The sequence below is a fragment of the Calypte anna genome, chromosome 3, assembly GCF_003957555.1.
Source record: "Calypte anna isolate BGI_N300 chromosome 3, bCalAnn1_v1.p, whole genome shotgun sequence".
Lineage (NCBI taxonomy): Eukaryota > Metazoa > Chordata > Aves > Apodiformes > Trochilidae > Calypte > Calypte anna.
The window spans coordinates 38,711,295-38,727,564 of NC_044246.1; the positions used below are offsets into that span (position 1 = coordinate 38,711,295).

General features: G+C 46.0%; 1 protein-coding gene across 2 annotated transcripts; it reads right to left on the reverse strand.

The window, feature by feature from the left end:
• Window positions 1–1,632: 1,632 nt before the first annotated feature.
• Window positions 1,633–14,928, reverse strand: LOC103538606 (THUMP domain-containing protein 2). 2 transcript variants are annotated; one of them, XM_008505011.2, is made up of 10 exons: window positions 14,800–14,928; window positions 14,304–14,436; window positions 12,822–13,237; window positions 11,698–11,775; window positions 10,370–10,422; window positions 9,969–10,056; window positions 9,289–9,360; window positions 8,567–8,681; window positions 6,766–6,883; window positions 1,633–2,450 (listed from the first exon to the last, which is right to left on the reverse strand). In XM_008505011.2, the coding sequence occupies exons 1-10, from the start codon at window positions 14,893–14,895 to the stop codon at window positions 2,135–2,137; spliced, it is 1,485 nt and encodes a 494-aa protein (XP_008503233.2). In that variant the 5' UTR covers window positions 14,896–14,928; the 3' UTR covers window positions 1,633–2,134. The 2 variants fall into 2 exon arrangements, with proteins under 2 accessions (XP_008503233.2, XP_030304546.1); XM_030448686.1 differs by having other exon boundaries at window positions 14,304–14,404; window positions 14,800–14,870.
• Between the last annotated feature and the right edge of the window lie 1,342 nt (window positions 14,929–16,270).

Genomic DNA, 16,270 nt, shown 5'->3' on the forward strand with positions numbered 1-16,270 from the left:
GACACATAACCACAATCAGAAAGACAATGTTGCTATCAACTAGAATTTAGATGAAACTAAATTACTTGGCAAGTAAGTTTATTGAGACAGAGAAAAAATTCCATGCAAATGACAATGTGATATGCAACACTGAAGAATGCTCAGTTCCAAAGAAGCACTATTAGCAGTTTGTCTGTGTTTTGTTACATCACAGTGTGTGATGTACATCATTGTGTTTTATACATCAGCCATCCCACAAAGTAGTAACTCAATTTCTCCATTAACTTTAACAGTCTTGAAAGGAGACATCTGTGGACAATGGAACAGATTTTAATTCCTGTGGTTTACTTACACTTCTGCGAACTTTCTAGTATTAACATCTTAGCTATCCATCATAGCAAGAGAGCTTCGCTAAAAATTTTTTTTAATTTAATAACCATCTGTCTTTCAGACCCCCACTGAAAAAAAAGAAATGTTATGTCTAGTGATTATGTCCCTGGAGTACATGAAGAACTGTGCAACCCAGATGAAGCTTCATCTGTGTCAGTTAGCAGACACACATTATTGTTGACAGTGTATTTTTATAGAGCACATGGCATGGACAATTTACCCATTACCTTTCCTGTGATGTTCTCATTATCATCTTCTCTAAGACCACTTTGAAAGCTGAACTTGAGTGGGGGGACAAATAGCAATAAAAATATTGTTTTAAGTTAAAACCCCATCCTTGTAGTGCTTTAGCACAATCCCTGGTACCAGCTAAACAGCAGGACTCACAGCAGCAGGATCATATCAGTCTGACTGATATCCATGTTCCCTTCAAGTCTCCACAGTTCAGTCTGCCCAAACTTCAAATTCTAAGATGTCCAGAGTAGAGACCGCTGTGGAAAGTGTACAGATAAAGTAACACTTCCAACAGGCAACACACAACTACAAGACAAAAAGCAAAATAAAAGCCCAAGCAACCCCAGACACACTGCTGTTACCTCCATACTAAGCATATGGAAAAATTCTCCTCAAAACAGAGAGGTCTCAGCAATTTTTTACATCTATTCAAATTGCTAAGACCTCTCTGTTTTAAGGAGAATTTTTCCATATGTAGTGAAATGAGGCAACCAGGTGCCACTAATTGCCAGGGAGTGGGCGTGAGCTTGTGTTAAGCCCACCTGTGCCTGATGAAGGCGGGGCCCCAAATGCGCATGAGCAAGATTAGGGGGCCAATAAAAGGTGAGGCTCAAACTCACAGGCTCAGCTCAGTCCTGAGCTAGCCAGCAGAGAGATCAGTTGCTCTCAGAGCAATAGCACCGATCCAGGCTAGTCAACCCTGAGGGCTATAGGCTCGGAGACTACTCGTGAGTCTCCGCTGGAACACCTGGTTGGACCTTGAAGTGCCATGCCCTAAAAGAGGTTCGTCTTGCTACATCCATATGCTTCTTTGGAGGCAGAAGTCACTTGTAATTTGTTCATCCATTTGGCAAGTTTTTCCATCTTCCATATTGAGCCCTTGAAGTAACACTAACAAGAAAGAAAAGCATGATTTTAAATAGAAATCAGTCTCTTCACCCTAAAAAGCTAAAGCATCCCTGTTAGCACACATGCAAATGATGCAAAGAATTAATATAGAAAATGGTTTCTTTTTCACTCCAAGATATGCCAATAGCAACACTGCAATCTCAGCAGAAACAAGCTTTAAAATGAAATACAAAGCTGAAAGATAAAGCATACATCCACCCCTCAAAAAGAGCTGGGGACTTCTTCAGACAGGATATGATTCCTAAAAAATACTGCTGAACGTGAAAATCCATTTAGATTTCACATTACCACAATTTGGTCTTGTGTAGATCTGCAAATTAAGGCTTCCTTTCCCAAAGAGACTCCTCCCAGTGCTGAGAGGCTTTGCCTAGACATGGATTTGGGACTCTGTCTCATTACAATATGTTTACAGTAAAACATCTGGAAGACTAGCAGAGATCTTCCACCTCTCTTAAAAACCAAAGAGGGAAAAGCAACACCTTAGGACATCCAAAGAAAGCATGGTGAGCTAACAAGTGGCACAGGGTTCATTTGGATCAGCAGAGTTCCACTGGGTCACTGCCTCGATGCTTTTCAAGTGTATCAGGATTCAGGTTCACTTCAGCACTGTGCAGGAGAGCTGTCAATTCACAGCACTAGAGATCTTCCTGTATTTGTGTATGAAAGCATCTGTCCTTCCCAGGCTAACCCCATAGATGCCATCTGGCACCAGAGACCCAAAATGTTTCTGTTGGCTGCTGAGAAAGGAGTCTTCAACACCATTCACCACGGAGGAAGAATTCCCATCAATACTGAAGGCTTTTGCAGAGGTGGTTTCACTTGCACCTTCAGAAATGGCATTGGAAGGCTCATTTTCAGCACACCTGGTAATGCCATCCATGCGGTTGTGGAGATCTTTACTCAGCAGCAACACAATAGTGCCTCCAACACGAAGTACTCTGTCAATTGCATAAAAGAAATAAAGGTTAAGTGCTCAGCCTGCCTGGCATTCGTATATCTGTGCAGAACTCAACACTACTGCTGCTGCTTCAGATGGCAGTTTCTTTCAACAAAACACCTAAACATGTTGTGGGTCATAGTTCAACTCAATAAGCTGTGTCTCCAAGTGGAATTTAACTTCCCTGTCTTTATAACTTTTCCTAGAAGGAAGAACTGGGCCCTGTCCTGACACCTAAACATTTCTGGCCCCAGGAGTTCTTTCCATTGGGCTGGTAGGGAAGATGGAATAATTTTTTCCCCTCTTAGTATTCTTCCAAGGGCTGAGGGCAGTATCACCTTCAAATCCTATTTTTGGGTCAAATGAGCCCCCACCAGTTTCCAAAGGCAGCAACAGCTTCTCAACAGGGTCTGCAATTCTGAAGCTGTTTTCTTCCCTTTGGAAACTTCCCAAGATCTGTCCTTTCTGTATTTCACTGATCCTTAATAGCTTCCAAGCCCAGGAAATCCATTTTCCTTAGCACATGGAGCAAACATTACACTTGGCTTTGAAAGAGCAGAAGAAAAAGGCTATCCTGGCTCTGCTCACAGTAAGTGGATCAAACAGCCTAACCGGTGGAGTTCTTATGGCAATGGTCCCTTCCTCACCCCCACCTCTAAAGGAAATGTTTTGCTTAGGATGGCCCAACAGAGCAAATGAGGCCAGAATACAAGCATGGTCAAAGGGCTGGGTGGTCAGTGCAAGCTGACAAAGGATTGCACTGACATCCAGTGGAGCTACCTCACCTTCCTCAACATCTTCCAGCCACATTCCTGCATTAGTTGAACAAAATCAACACCTGTGAAAGACCAGGCCCACAGAAAAGGCTTATTTTAAGCCAAGAAATGAAAGAGAGGGGAAGATGGTTTGAACAGAAAGGAAAATGCATACCACCATTTCATGGCCCGAGACCCCTCCAGCCAAGGCAGCTTGGCAAAAGTCCTGTTGTGAACCCAAACCAAAATCCTATGATTTTATTCAAGCAGACCTCAACCGAGAAAGGATTATTGCTTTATTTGTCTGGCTGTGCTTTAAGCTTGTCTGATTCATCCTCTGCTTTCTCCTTATTGTCACCATCATGTCTTGTAAAGAACACTTGACTGTACTGTCACTCCAGAAAGGAGCTCAAGGGTGGACAGTGCAAGTTAAGAGACAAACCAGCAGCCCAGCTGAAGTGCATGTACACCAATGCACACAGCATGGGCAACAAACAGGAAGACCTGGAAGCCATCATGCAGCAGGAAAGCTATGATGTAGCCGCTGTCACAGAAACGTGGTGGGATGACTCCCATTACTGGAGTGCTGCCATGGATGGCTACAGGCTCTTCAGAAGGGACAGGCAGGGTAGGAGAGGTGGAGGGGTAGCCCTATGTTAGAGAGTCTCTTGACTCTGTAGAAGTTGAAGTTGGTAATAGTAAGGTGGAGTGCCTGTGGGTCAGAATCAGGGGGAAGGCAAACAAGGCTGATATCCCGGTGGGAGCCTGTTACAGACCACCCAATCAGGAGGATGAGGGTGATGAATTATTCTACAAGCAGTTGGCGGATGTTCCAAAATCGTCGTCCCTTGTTCTCGTGGGTGACTTTGACCTGCTGGACGTCTGCTGGGAACTCCACACAGCAGAGAGGAGGCAGTCTAGGAAATTCCTAGAGTGTATAGAAGATAATTTCCTGCTCCAGCTGGTAAATGAGCCTACCAGGGATGGAGCACCTCTTGATCTTCTTTTCACAAACAGAGAGGGGCTGGTGGGAGATGTAGTGGTTGGTGGACGTTTGGGACTCGGCGATCCTGAAATAACAGAGTTTTCAATACTCAGGAATACAAAGGGGGTCGTCAATAAAACCTCTACATTGGACTTCTGGAGGGTGGATTTTGGCCTATTCAGAAGACTAGTCCAGAGTATACCCTGGGAAACAGCCCTTGAAAACAGAGGGGTCCAGGAGGGATGGACGTACTTAAGGAGCAAGTTTTGAAAACACAGGAGCAGTGTGCCGAAAGGCGAGCCAGCGGGGAAGACAACCGGCCTGGATGAACAGGGAGACTTTGAAAGAAATGAGGGTTAAGAAGAGGGCCTACCGATTATGGAAAAAAGGGCTAACTACTCAGGAGGAATTTAGGAATATAGTTAGGTCATGTAGAAAGAAAATTAGAGAGACAAAGGCACAACTTGAACTGAATCTCGCCACCTATGTGAAGGATAACAAAAAGTTCTTCTACAGATACATCAATGGCAAAAGGAGGGGCAATGAAAACATCCATTCTTTACTGGACACGGGTGGGAATATAGTTGTCAAAGATGAAGAAAAGGCTGAGGAATTTAACACCTTCTTTGCCTCAGTTTTCAACAGGTAAGACAGGTTATCCTGAGGACAGATGGCTTCTGGAGCTTATAGAAGGTGACATGAATCTAAACAGCCCCCCTGTAATCCAGAAGGAAACAGTCAGTGACCTGTCGAACTGCTTGGATCCCCACAAGTCTATGGGACCACATGGGATCCACCCAAGGGTGATGAGGGAGCTGGCAGAAGAGCTTGCCAAGCCTCTCTCTATCACCTACCAACAGCCCTGGCTCACTGGGGACATCCCAGACGACTGGAAGTTGGCGAATGTCACGCCAATCCACAAAAAGGGCCGTAAGGAGAACCCAGAAAACTACAGGCCTGTCAGCCTGACCTCAGTGCCTGGCAGGGTTATGGAACAGATCATCCTCAGTGTAATCACACAGCACCTGCAGGATGGGCAAGGGATCAGACTCAGCCAGCACGGCTTTAGGAAGGGCAGGTCCTGTCTGACCAACCCGATCTCCTTTTATGATCGGGTGACCCACCTGGTGGATGAGGGGAAGGCTGTGGATGTGGTCTACCTGGACTTCAGCAAGGCCTTTGACACCGTCTCCCACAGCATCCTCCTGAAAAAGCTGTCAGCCCACAGCTTCGACAGGGGCACCCTGTGCTGGGTTAGGAACTGGCTGGAGGGCCAGGCCCAGAGAGTGATGCTGAACGGGGCTGCATCCAGTTGGCAGCCGGTCACTAGTGGTGTCCCCCAGGGATCAGTGTTGGGCCCAGTTCTGTTCAATATCTTCATTGATGATCTAGATGAGGGGATTGAATCCATCATCACCAAATTCAGATGACACTAAGCTGGGGGGGAGTGTGGATCAGCTGGAAGGCAGGAGGGCTCTGCAGAGGGACCTGGACAGACTGGAGCGTTGGGCTGATTCCAATGGGATGAGGTTCAACACGGCCAAGTGCTGGGTCCTGCACTTTGGCCACAACAACCCCATGGGGAGCTCCAGGCTGGGCACAGAGTGGTTGGAGAGCAGCCAGGCAGAAAGGGACCTGGGAGTCTGGATTGACAGGAAGATGAACATGAGCCAGCAGTGTGCCCAGGTAGCCAAGAAGGCCAATGGCATCCTGGCCTGTATCAGGAACAGCGTCGCCAGCAGGTCCAAGGAAGTGATTCTGCCCCTGTACTCAGCCCTGGTGAGGCCACACCTCGAGTACTGTGTCCAGTTCTGGGCCCCTCAGTTTAGGAAGGATATCAAGGTCCTGGAGCGGGTCCAAAGGAGGGCAACCAGGCTGGTGAAAGGACTCGAACACAGATCCTATGAGGAGAGGCTGAGGGAGCTGGGGCTGTTCAGCCTGAAGAAGAGGCAGCTCAGGGGAGACCTCATCACTCTCTAACAACTCCCTGAAAGGAGGGTGTAGCCGGGTGGGGGTGATGATCTTTCGAGGTCCCTTCCAACCCCTAGGATTCTATGATTCTATGATTCTATGATTCTTTTCCCAGACGACTTTCAACAAGACAAGAGGGCACAGTCTTAAGTTGTGCCGGGGGAGGTTTAGGTTGGATATTAGAAAGAATTTCTTTACGGAGAGGGTGATCAAGCATTGGAATGGGCTGCCCAGGGAAGTAGTGGATTCTCCGTCCCTGGAGATATTTAAAAAGAGACTGGATGTGGCACTCTGTGCCATGGTCTAGTAAGTGCAGTGGTAGTGGATCAAGGGTTGGACTTGATCTCTGAGGTCCCTTCCAACCCAGCCAATTCTATTCTATTTGTGAGTGTGGCTCACACAAGTTCATTCCTCATCAGCTTGTGCTGCCATCAGCACCTCCATAGCTTGCAAGGCAATCCACAGCAGCCTCTAAGGGATGAGTCAAAGACTCTCACAGACTGCACAGGATCAGACAGCAGAGCTGGAGAGTGTTTGGAATAAAGCAAACTCAGAGCTGACGTGACACTTAAGATCACGAACCAAGTAGCAAAGGATACTCATACCTCTCCATTTCCTGGAGAATATCTGGTAGAAGCTGGATGTCTCTTGTGATCTTGAACTTCTTCCCAAATGGAATATCCGAAATCACAGCATCAAAGCTTTCTGAAGGCAACGGCAATGCTGCAGGATAAAGGCAGGTCTTTACACATGACTATCTAAAAAATAAATCCCATTCACCTTACAAAATTATCTGCCATCTCTTTTGTGGGTTATGCACCCAGACTCTCAGCTCCTTCTGCACTTGTCCTCACAAATGACACTACAAAGCCACCAACCCAGTGCAGACTGGGAAGAGACAAACACATGAGTGGGTGGTTTAGCTCACAGATTCCCTGCCACTGATGGTATGAGAGTAAGATTCTTATAACTAAACTGGAGACTGCATGGTTCTGAACTAACTGCTACTTCTCAACACACAGGACACCTTCACAAACCAAAGGCAAAAGAAGAGCAAAGCTTGCAAACACTTCAATTACTGCAAATGTTCAGATGCACATGTACGAAGGGTAAAGAATCCCAAGTTAAATTCCTCTCCATCCTCTCTGGTTACAGCCACAACCACTCAGGTTCTGTCAGAAACAGTGTCACTGAAGTATCGACACAGTTTCTGCATCCTGGCAACACTCCGTTCCCTTGACGATGATGCAGCACTGCACCCTTGTGGTGATGAAGGCCGGGCACAAAGCAGGCTGTGCCGGACGGAGTGTAGCCAGCATGAGAAAGGACAGGCTATGGGTTCTCCATCACTCAGGATTCCCAGAACTCAACTGGACAAGGCCCTGAGCAACCTGGCCAATATTTGGGTTTAGCCTCACTCCCAGCAGATGACAGGACCAGAGATGTCCAGCAGTCCCTTCTAACCTAAACCCTACTGTGACTCCATGACAGCCTTTTCAGAACTGGCTGGAGATGGTTCTTGGACATTCCTTGGATCAACACTTAAGAGAACAACTTTATATCAATTTTATTTACAAATGGAAGGGCAAGTTACCTACAGTCCTTCTCAAAACATGCAGAAAAAAACAGCTTCTGACCAAGGAAAAAAAGACACTTAGTACTTGTTCAATAGTAGAAAAGCTTGACATCAAAGTACCTTCCACTATGCTAGAAGCCAAGCACAATCACAGTTTTAAAGTAAGAAATAAAGCTATCTAGATTTAGATCCATAAGAAATAATATTTCTTACCATTCTGGTAAAGAATGAATATTTCAAGATAAACAAAATAAGCATCATCCATACACAGAGAAAAACAGACAGCTTCTGTCAGTCATGAATTTGATAAAGGACTAATTTAGATTCAGGCTTTGAGATACAAAATGAAGTAAAAAATTATTACCTTCTCCTTAGACTAACTCATTAACTGATTCCCTCTTCCAGGAAAAGGGCATCATCATTTAAAATTCACCTACTGCAAAGCTTCGACAATTCAACTGCGGCTTAATGAGTCCCCATTATTACTTATCTGGTACATTCAATCACATCTGACATTTTATATGGATTTGTCCTTGCTGTGTTCCCATTAGGCACAAAAAACTCCCACATGGTATGTACTCTTAATGCTAAATTTGTGCATACCATAAAGACAGAATTACTGCCCATGTCTGACAATTATTATTTTAACTGTCTTCTGATTAGTTTATTCTTGACAGTCTTCAGAGGGGGAGAGTACAAATAATTACTTGTTCACTGGTACTGGAGCCATTATTCAGCTACTTGTTGAGAGTTACTACACATCACCTCAAGAGAACCTAAGAATGACAAAAACCCCAAACTTGTCTCATTTGGAAAGCCTACAGACATACCTTTTACAGAAGCTTTAAGTAACCCAATCTTGTCCATCAAGCCTGCAGTTCTAATGTTCACATCTGCACCCTCTATCTGTGAATTACTTATATCAGCACCCCAGTAATAGGCTTCCTGTTCAGAGAAAGAAATAAAAGTAATTTAGTTGACACACAGGTGTATTTATTTTATAAGCCCTTCTCAGAACTACTTTGGTCACACAGCTCTCCCACCACAAACCCCTTGCTGGGAGATCTATCAATGTTACAAAGACACAAAAGACAGTGGAATGGGGGGACTCTGTGCTATCTTCTCCCCCTCTGAACTCCAGCCTCCTCAAGGAGGAGATACAGAAATATTCAGACTATGTTCCAACAGTGGGATCCCAGCTCGCTACAGACAGCCACACTGCCTCTAATACTGACAACCGACTGTACTGTCACACTGACAGCTCTACTCCCAGTGTGAGCTCAGAGTGTTTTAAAAATCTATTGGTCCCCCTCACAAACCCTGTGGTATAAATACAGGGCTGCCAGCACCCACCTCCCCCAGTAAGTAGGACTTAGTTGCACATTCCTGTGGAGGAATATCCATACTGCAACACTTTTAACAGCTGCCTAGAAAGATCAGTTTGGCTCCACCTTCCAGTAATGGACTTTGGTACAACTGTGGTACAGATTTTTCTTCATGAAGCTACAAGCCATCTTGCAAAGGTCCCTCCTGTTACCACTGTCATACTCACGGGCCACTCTTTAGCAGCTTCCAGCAGTATTGTTCCCAGCCCACACATGGGATCCAGCACAAAGGCGCCCGCCTACAAAATTAAAGGGGTCATTGCATCCCAAGCAAGACAGACTCCTCTCCCAGTACACACTCAGGGATGTACAGATGACCTACATACACCCACAGTGTAAGTAGCAAGGATTACAAGGTTTACAAAAGCCAAATTGCTTGTAAGAGAGTATAGTAATAGGCATTAATACTTTCACTAAAGACAACCCATGCATGCATCCAACCTGGAGGTGACATTTAGAGAAACAAATTATGTCTGTACTGCAGATAGATGTTGGTACCAAACTAATCTGTGGAAAACATCAGACTTGCTTCTGTTTCCCTTAGGAGAACAACCCCAGACAAGGTTTGAAGCCTGGACAGTAAAAAAAAGCCCTGCCATTTGGACATACACATTAATAAGAGGAACAGCACCTCTCCTGAGAAGGACCTGGGATCCCAGCAGATAACTGATCAGACAGCAGCTGACTGTGCACTCTGATCACACGTAAGGCAAATCTTCTCCACAGGTATTATAGCATGGGGCATTAAAATCACCACACTTTTTCAAAGCTTCCAGCTCCAGCCCTGATGAGCAGCAACCCCTCTTTCCTCTGGGCCTCTGCATCTTTGCCATGAACATTCACTCACCCTGATTTCAGCCAGTGATGCCATGGCCCATGCAACTGTTGACCGCAGTCCTGCTGTGCTGATGTACTCTCGGTTTGCCAATGGAAGCCTGCAGACAGGGAAAAAAAATTTAAAAATCAATGTCAGGTAATGGCACAGCCACCCAGAAAAGCCCATGTGATATCTTGATAAAAAACAAATGAACTGGGCAGATCTGTAGACAGACAGATAGAAACCACAGTCGGCTTTTATCCGAAACTCACAGCACAGTTTGGCCTATGTGCTCAGGAGAGCTCCAGACAGACCATCAGAGTAATGGGACAGCCCAGTGAATCTTGCACCAGAAAATACATACAGTGCACAGCAGGACTATTTAGACATTACACCCATTCCAACATAAATGTGGTGAGAAGAATGCCTACCTGAAAAGAGGAATCCCCACCACAAAATGAATGTCATTAAGATGTACGAAGATCTGAAAGAGGAAACAAGATGCGTTAGAAACTCACAACCTGACATAACAATAGCTTTAACTCACTTAAACCAGACACAAAAGATGCTTCTGATGCTCTTAGTTTTTAAGAAAAAACACACAATTTAGGCAATTAAGAATAACTTGAAGAAATAGCACTAGATAGTCTGATTGCTATTTTAAAGAGGATTTAATATTTAAGCAAACTGGGAAGGGAATTTTGTCAGCCAGGAATTCATCAGCAAACAAGTGAATTTCTAAGGAAACTTATTTTTTAACACTGAATATTTTTAGTTACAAAACCATTTATGCTGAGCAGGAAAAGATTATTCACTGTATAATAGTGCCCAGCTATCTAGACACACACAGAGAACAAATACCACTAAGGGGCATTTCAGACAGAATGCAAAAGTGGGTAATCCTTCCAAAATACAAGTAACTCAAAGAAACTGTCCTCCTGTCCCATAGAGATCATCCTAAAAGATGACTGAGCTCCCCAGAAGATCTTGCATGAATGCAGTCCCTCATCAGACAGCCCAAAGAGAAACATGATGCTTCTGCAATATGTCAGTCCTCAGCACTTGAATGGTTTCAGAGAAAAAAATCTGGACAAGGACAAAAGCCCAACTGGAGACTCAGCAAAGCAGTATTTGATGCACAGCCTAAGAAAACCAGACCCAGGACACTGACTTAGAGGCCTCCGAGCTCCCAACACCAGTGCTGAGTGCAGCTTCCATAGGCCAAGCACGGAGATGGAGAAACATCTTGTCAAGAGCAATGAGCCCTTTCCAAGGTCTACAGACAGCCTGCAGGGTGCCTTTAGCAAGGTGCTTGTCAGGGACAGGCTCTAGGAGGCTCTTCCATAATAAGTAGTATTCTAAAGTCAAGTTCCTTGAGAAGATGATCTTGCAGCTGTCTCCCTTCCCCTGCAGAGGCTGAGCTGCCCAATGGCTCAGGTGATCTCCATTTTCAGCTCATGGTTCAGCAGACTGTGAGCATGCCAGATCCTGACACATTGCCTGTGTGGATCCATCCCCTCAGGGACATTAAAATAAACACATTCTGGTGTTTATTTTAAGTTCTCTGGAAGGCACGCACACAGTGGCTACCAAAAACCTCTGCTCGGTACTGCCAGGTGATTTCAGGTTAAATTCAGCAGCAGGAAGACAAATAGAGAGAAGCCACAGTCCTGAGTGCAAAGGGCAGGGAGAACAGAACCAAAGGTATCAGGGGCAATTCCAGAAGCAGCAACAGCCCATCTGGCAGACAGCACCCTACCTCCAGACTGGGGTTCCGCAGATCAGCCCGCCACCCAAACTGCTTCATCAGTCCTATGCCAATGGCTCTTCCAATCTCCTGCCAGGGGGAAGAACAGTCACAGCAGTGAAAATTACAGAATAAGGAAAACTAAAAATCACATCCTTGACTACACAGTCCTCAGAAACACCACAGAAAAGTCACAGTCTCTATTATTCCATGAAGACCAATTCAAACAAAGACCAGACGAGATATAACACCAGAGGGAGTGAGAATGGGGCAGAGCAAACACACCCCAGAACAAAAATGACTATCACTCAGCTGGAGTGCCAAGGTACAACAGAAGTCATCATTTTAACATTACATATCACACACAAAATATTTTTGATGGCTGTAAATTTGATTACCTAAGAGGTAATCTGTGAACACACACCTGCAACTCAGTTGTAATGCTTTTGTGGCATCTAGAAAGCTCCACCTTCAGAGTATGGCAGTTCAAACACACAGCACAGATTTAAGCAAACATTCATGTTAGCAGGCTCACATATCCCACCTTCCCAAGGTACTAGTTTTAGCAGGAAAAATAAAAAATCTAGTTAAACTACTGTTCTCTACTACTTACTGTTAGTAAGAGAAGTCTACATAAACTGCACAGGTTTGGAGGTTTGTTTTGTTTTTTATTTTCCTCACAGCAGAAAGGTATTATAGATGGAACGAGTGCAGGATGGAAAGGAATACTGGAAGTTTCCACACCACCACTCCCTCCCAAGAATCAAGATGCATCCCACCATGTCACATTCCAATGCTTCACCACCCTCCTGGGCAACAAGTTCTCCCCAGTACCCAACCAAAGCCCACCAAAGTTGCAAAGATTAGGGTTTAAGCCTTCTTTTTACAGTCATCGACAAATGCACTGATTTGAAGAATTTTCAGGGTGGCAGTGCCCAACAGTGCCAAATTAATAAGAGCCTTGGTATTTCCACTTTTTAAGGCAAATACAGGTTAAAGGCCTTTTTGAGAAAAGACATTAAAATCTTAGATCGGTTTCTTATTCTAAAACATACAACACAATTTATAGGACAAATAAACTACACATCTCCCTTCACCCTGGCTTAATTCTTTTAAAACAGAGATAACTAACATACCTGTGAAGTAAGTATTTTGGCAATTGCTCCACTACAACGACAAGAAACTCTGAAACTGAAGCTGGGGTGCTCATTTGCAATAGGTTCCTGTTCACTGCTTTTGGAAGTGTCTTCTAAGGAAGTCTTGCTTTCAGTGCAGCAGTCCTGGTCACTCTTCTCCTCTGGTACCATACAACTCTCTCCAAGTTCCACTTGACATTCCTCAGACACAGTCTTTCTCACTTGTTCTGTCTTCTGCTTTTTAGCTGCAATATTTGTCTCTTCTTCTGATTTCCTCTTCAGAGGCAATGGGCTTTCTTGAGAGACATCCTCTTTTTTCCCCTCACTTCCATTAAGTTCTCTCCAAAAAGAGAGAACATCCAGCCAACACTTTGGTTCCTCCATGACAAGGCTTTTAATCTCGTGCAGCATTTTCCCTGCAAGAAAAAGCAATTTCAGGTTAAGTAGTTCAGTCACAGCATTTGATTTTCCTGTTAACAGAGACTGTGTTCAGATTTCAGTCATGAGCAAACCCAGGAACTGCCACAGCAATGATCACAGGCACAGCTCAGCTCTCCAGCAGAGACACAGACATCCATCTGATTACAAGCTATGAAGAATCAAGCTGGGGTTCTGCGAAGGGGCCAAATTTTACACAAGAATTCAGCAGTTCTAGAAAACCAGACCACCTCAGAGTCATTCTCAGGGACAGAGGACCATGCCATCCACCCCAAAAAGCACCTGGGCCAGGATTAGACATGTGGGGTACTCTCCAGGGGTGAAAGATAGAAATGAATGTGAATTACTGATTCAGCTCACATAAAGGAAGCACAAGTTTGTTCTTTTACGAAGGAAATGTCTCAGTTCATCAGTCCACCATCAGTTCTGCAAAGTCTACAACACACACCAAAATTTAAACCTGGAGATAGTCCTCTTGAGCTATCTACAAGAGAGGCATGAGAAATACAGAGGCTAAATCACTTAAAAACCTTGAAGCTGGTCAAGAGGTAAAAAAAAGGGTATTGCTATTTCTCATTTTAAATATCAGAATCAAAGCTAATTTTGATGCTTAAAGCTGAAGGCTATCTATAATGTCCAAAATAAAATCCCACCAGCATACTGAGACCAATCCACCTTACGTGACATTCTTATTCCAACACTGACAGAGAATGTCATTTCAGTAGCTTCTTTTTTGGAAGAAGAGAGGAGGAGAGGGGAAAGGAATGTGTGTCTTACAAATATGTCTGTACTGTGTCAGCAGAATATAAGCTGTAAGATAGCTATTTTAAACCATTTAAAGGCCATTTTCGGAGGAAAAAAAAAATAAAAAAGCATTGAAAGCATTCACCTGGGTGAAAGACACTTCAGAATGTATTATTGCCAGTTAGAACTACAGCTGCTAGGGGATAAATAAAATACAATAAAGCATTAATTTGTAAGGGGGGGACATGATCTGAGGCTACACGTTCCTGCACACCCGAGGGAAGGGCTCCGCGCCTGTACCTTTGCTGCCGGACACCCCAAGCGGGGGCTGTTTCTTCAGCAGCAAAAACAATCGCTCTCCAGACTTGAGTTTCCTCAGCTGCCCCGGTTCCGCTCCTGTGCTGAAGAAGACCTTTCCTGAGACGCAGTCCACCTCCGGGGAAACACAGAAACCAGAGCGGGAAGGTGTTTCGGGCAGCACTTCCCGCAGCCCCCCACACCCGCCCCCCAGGGAGATGGAAGAGGAAGAAGATGAGGAGGGCAGCGCAGACCGCAGCTCAGCGGGGCTGACGAGGGGACACGGCCTCTCCGAGGGGCAGATACCGTGGACCGGCACCAGACGCTCTTTACAGACCCTTTCTGATGCAGACCCAAGCCCAGACCCGTGGGTCTCCACGCAGGCGGCAGCACAACCCACACCGCGGCCGCTCGGCTCGGAGACGCGAAGTGAACACGGCCGCGCTCCCCACCGATCCGGACCACCCTGGTTAGGCACTGGCACCGGTTGCTCCCTCACCTCCGTAGCGCCGAACCGCTCCCGAACCTCCCGCGCCAGGAAGGGCTCCAGTCCCCGGCCCGCAGTGCAGAAGTACCGCACGCCCCCTGCCGCCATCTTGCCCCGCTCTGCCGCCCTCAGCCCGGGGGCGGGTTCCCAGCGTGAGCCTTCCCGGGCGCCCTGTGTCGGCATCATAGGAAAGTGCTTAAAGGCTCCCGGTCCCGAGTATATTTGTGCACCTGGTGAGCAACTCCTCACCCGGGAGGGTGGGAAATCACATTCCGAGGGCCCGTCAGTGCAGGCGGGGAGATGAATTACTGCTGCGCAGCTCCGGCGCTTCCCTTTCAGCAGAAGACCGCGGCAGCGCTCCGGGCAGGGTGGGTGGGGAGAGGGGGATTGTGAGAGGCGAGGAAGCGCTGTCTGCATCCTTATTATTTGGGAGGAAAATCTGTAACCCCCCCGTGAGTTGCTCCGGCCCGGAGGGAAGATAGAAAGCAGACGGAAAGCAACATCTCACCCTCCAGAGGTGACCTTCCCTAGGGCAGTGAGTGTCTCCAGGCTCCTGTGTCACTGCAGTGTTCTCCTCCCCGTTCCCTACTTACTTTCAGGGGACTCATGAGTCTCATACAATCCGCTCTTCGTTGGGCCCACAAGGAAATGCTCCTTAAGGATAAGTGAAAAGCTGTCTCACCTACCACAGCTCACACTGGATATGTCAAAAGGTCACCTTGGATATGTCAAAAAAGCCCTCTGTGCTCCTACCCACACTGGCCTCCTGCAAGTGCTCAAAAGCAAGTGGTGGCAGGCTCCAAACCAGCCAGAGATAACAGATACCAATAGAAAATTCAGACTAGAAAACACTCCCAGCCTTGCTTCCTTTCCCTCAGTCAGCTAGAGAAAGTTTCTTGCTTTTTACTTCCCTGTAGCTGGGCTCTAGGCACCTGAACACGCTCAGCAGGAGGGTGTCCAACCCTGACAAGGAATGGGAGTCCACTTCCAAACAAAGTAGCAAAGGCCAGCCAAGCTTCCAGTATTTAAATTGTGGGTTCTCAGGATGTCTTGGTCTGAAGGCGGTGACCCAAACCTCAGGTGAAAACAGGGCCACTCAGCAAAACCACTGTCATTCACTTTTCATTTTGATGGCCATAAGAACTGAGAAAGTGAACAGCTAAGGTAGAGCCCAGGAGAAGGTTTTGGAGGAATGGGAGGCACTCAACAACTGGTAGAGTGCTGATTCACATGCTGGCTTAGTAGCAAATTGACAGTCACCCTTCTACTGGCACAATGCTTACCTTAGCGACCTGCTGCTGCAAGGCAGGAGCAGCTGCCAAAGCAGGCAGACAGCATAGGGGTCTCAGCAGAAATCCTGCCTTTCCAAGGAGCCATTACCCAAGCTGAGCATCAGTGCAGGGTAGCTGTGTGCTCAGGTGATGGCAAAGGACTGGAAGTTTCATAAGAGTACCTAAAATCCTCTTTGACCACACCACAGAGC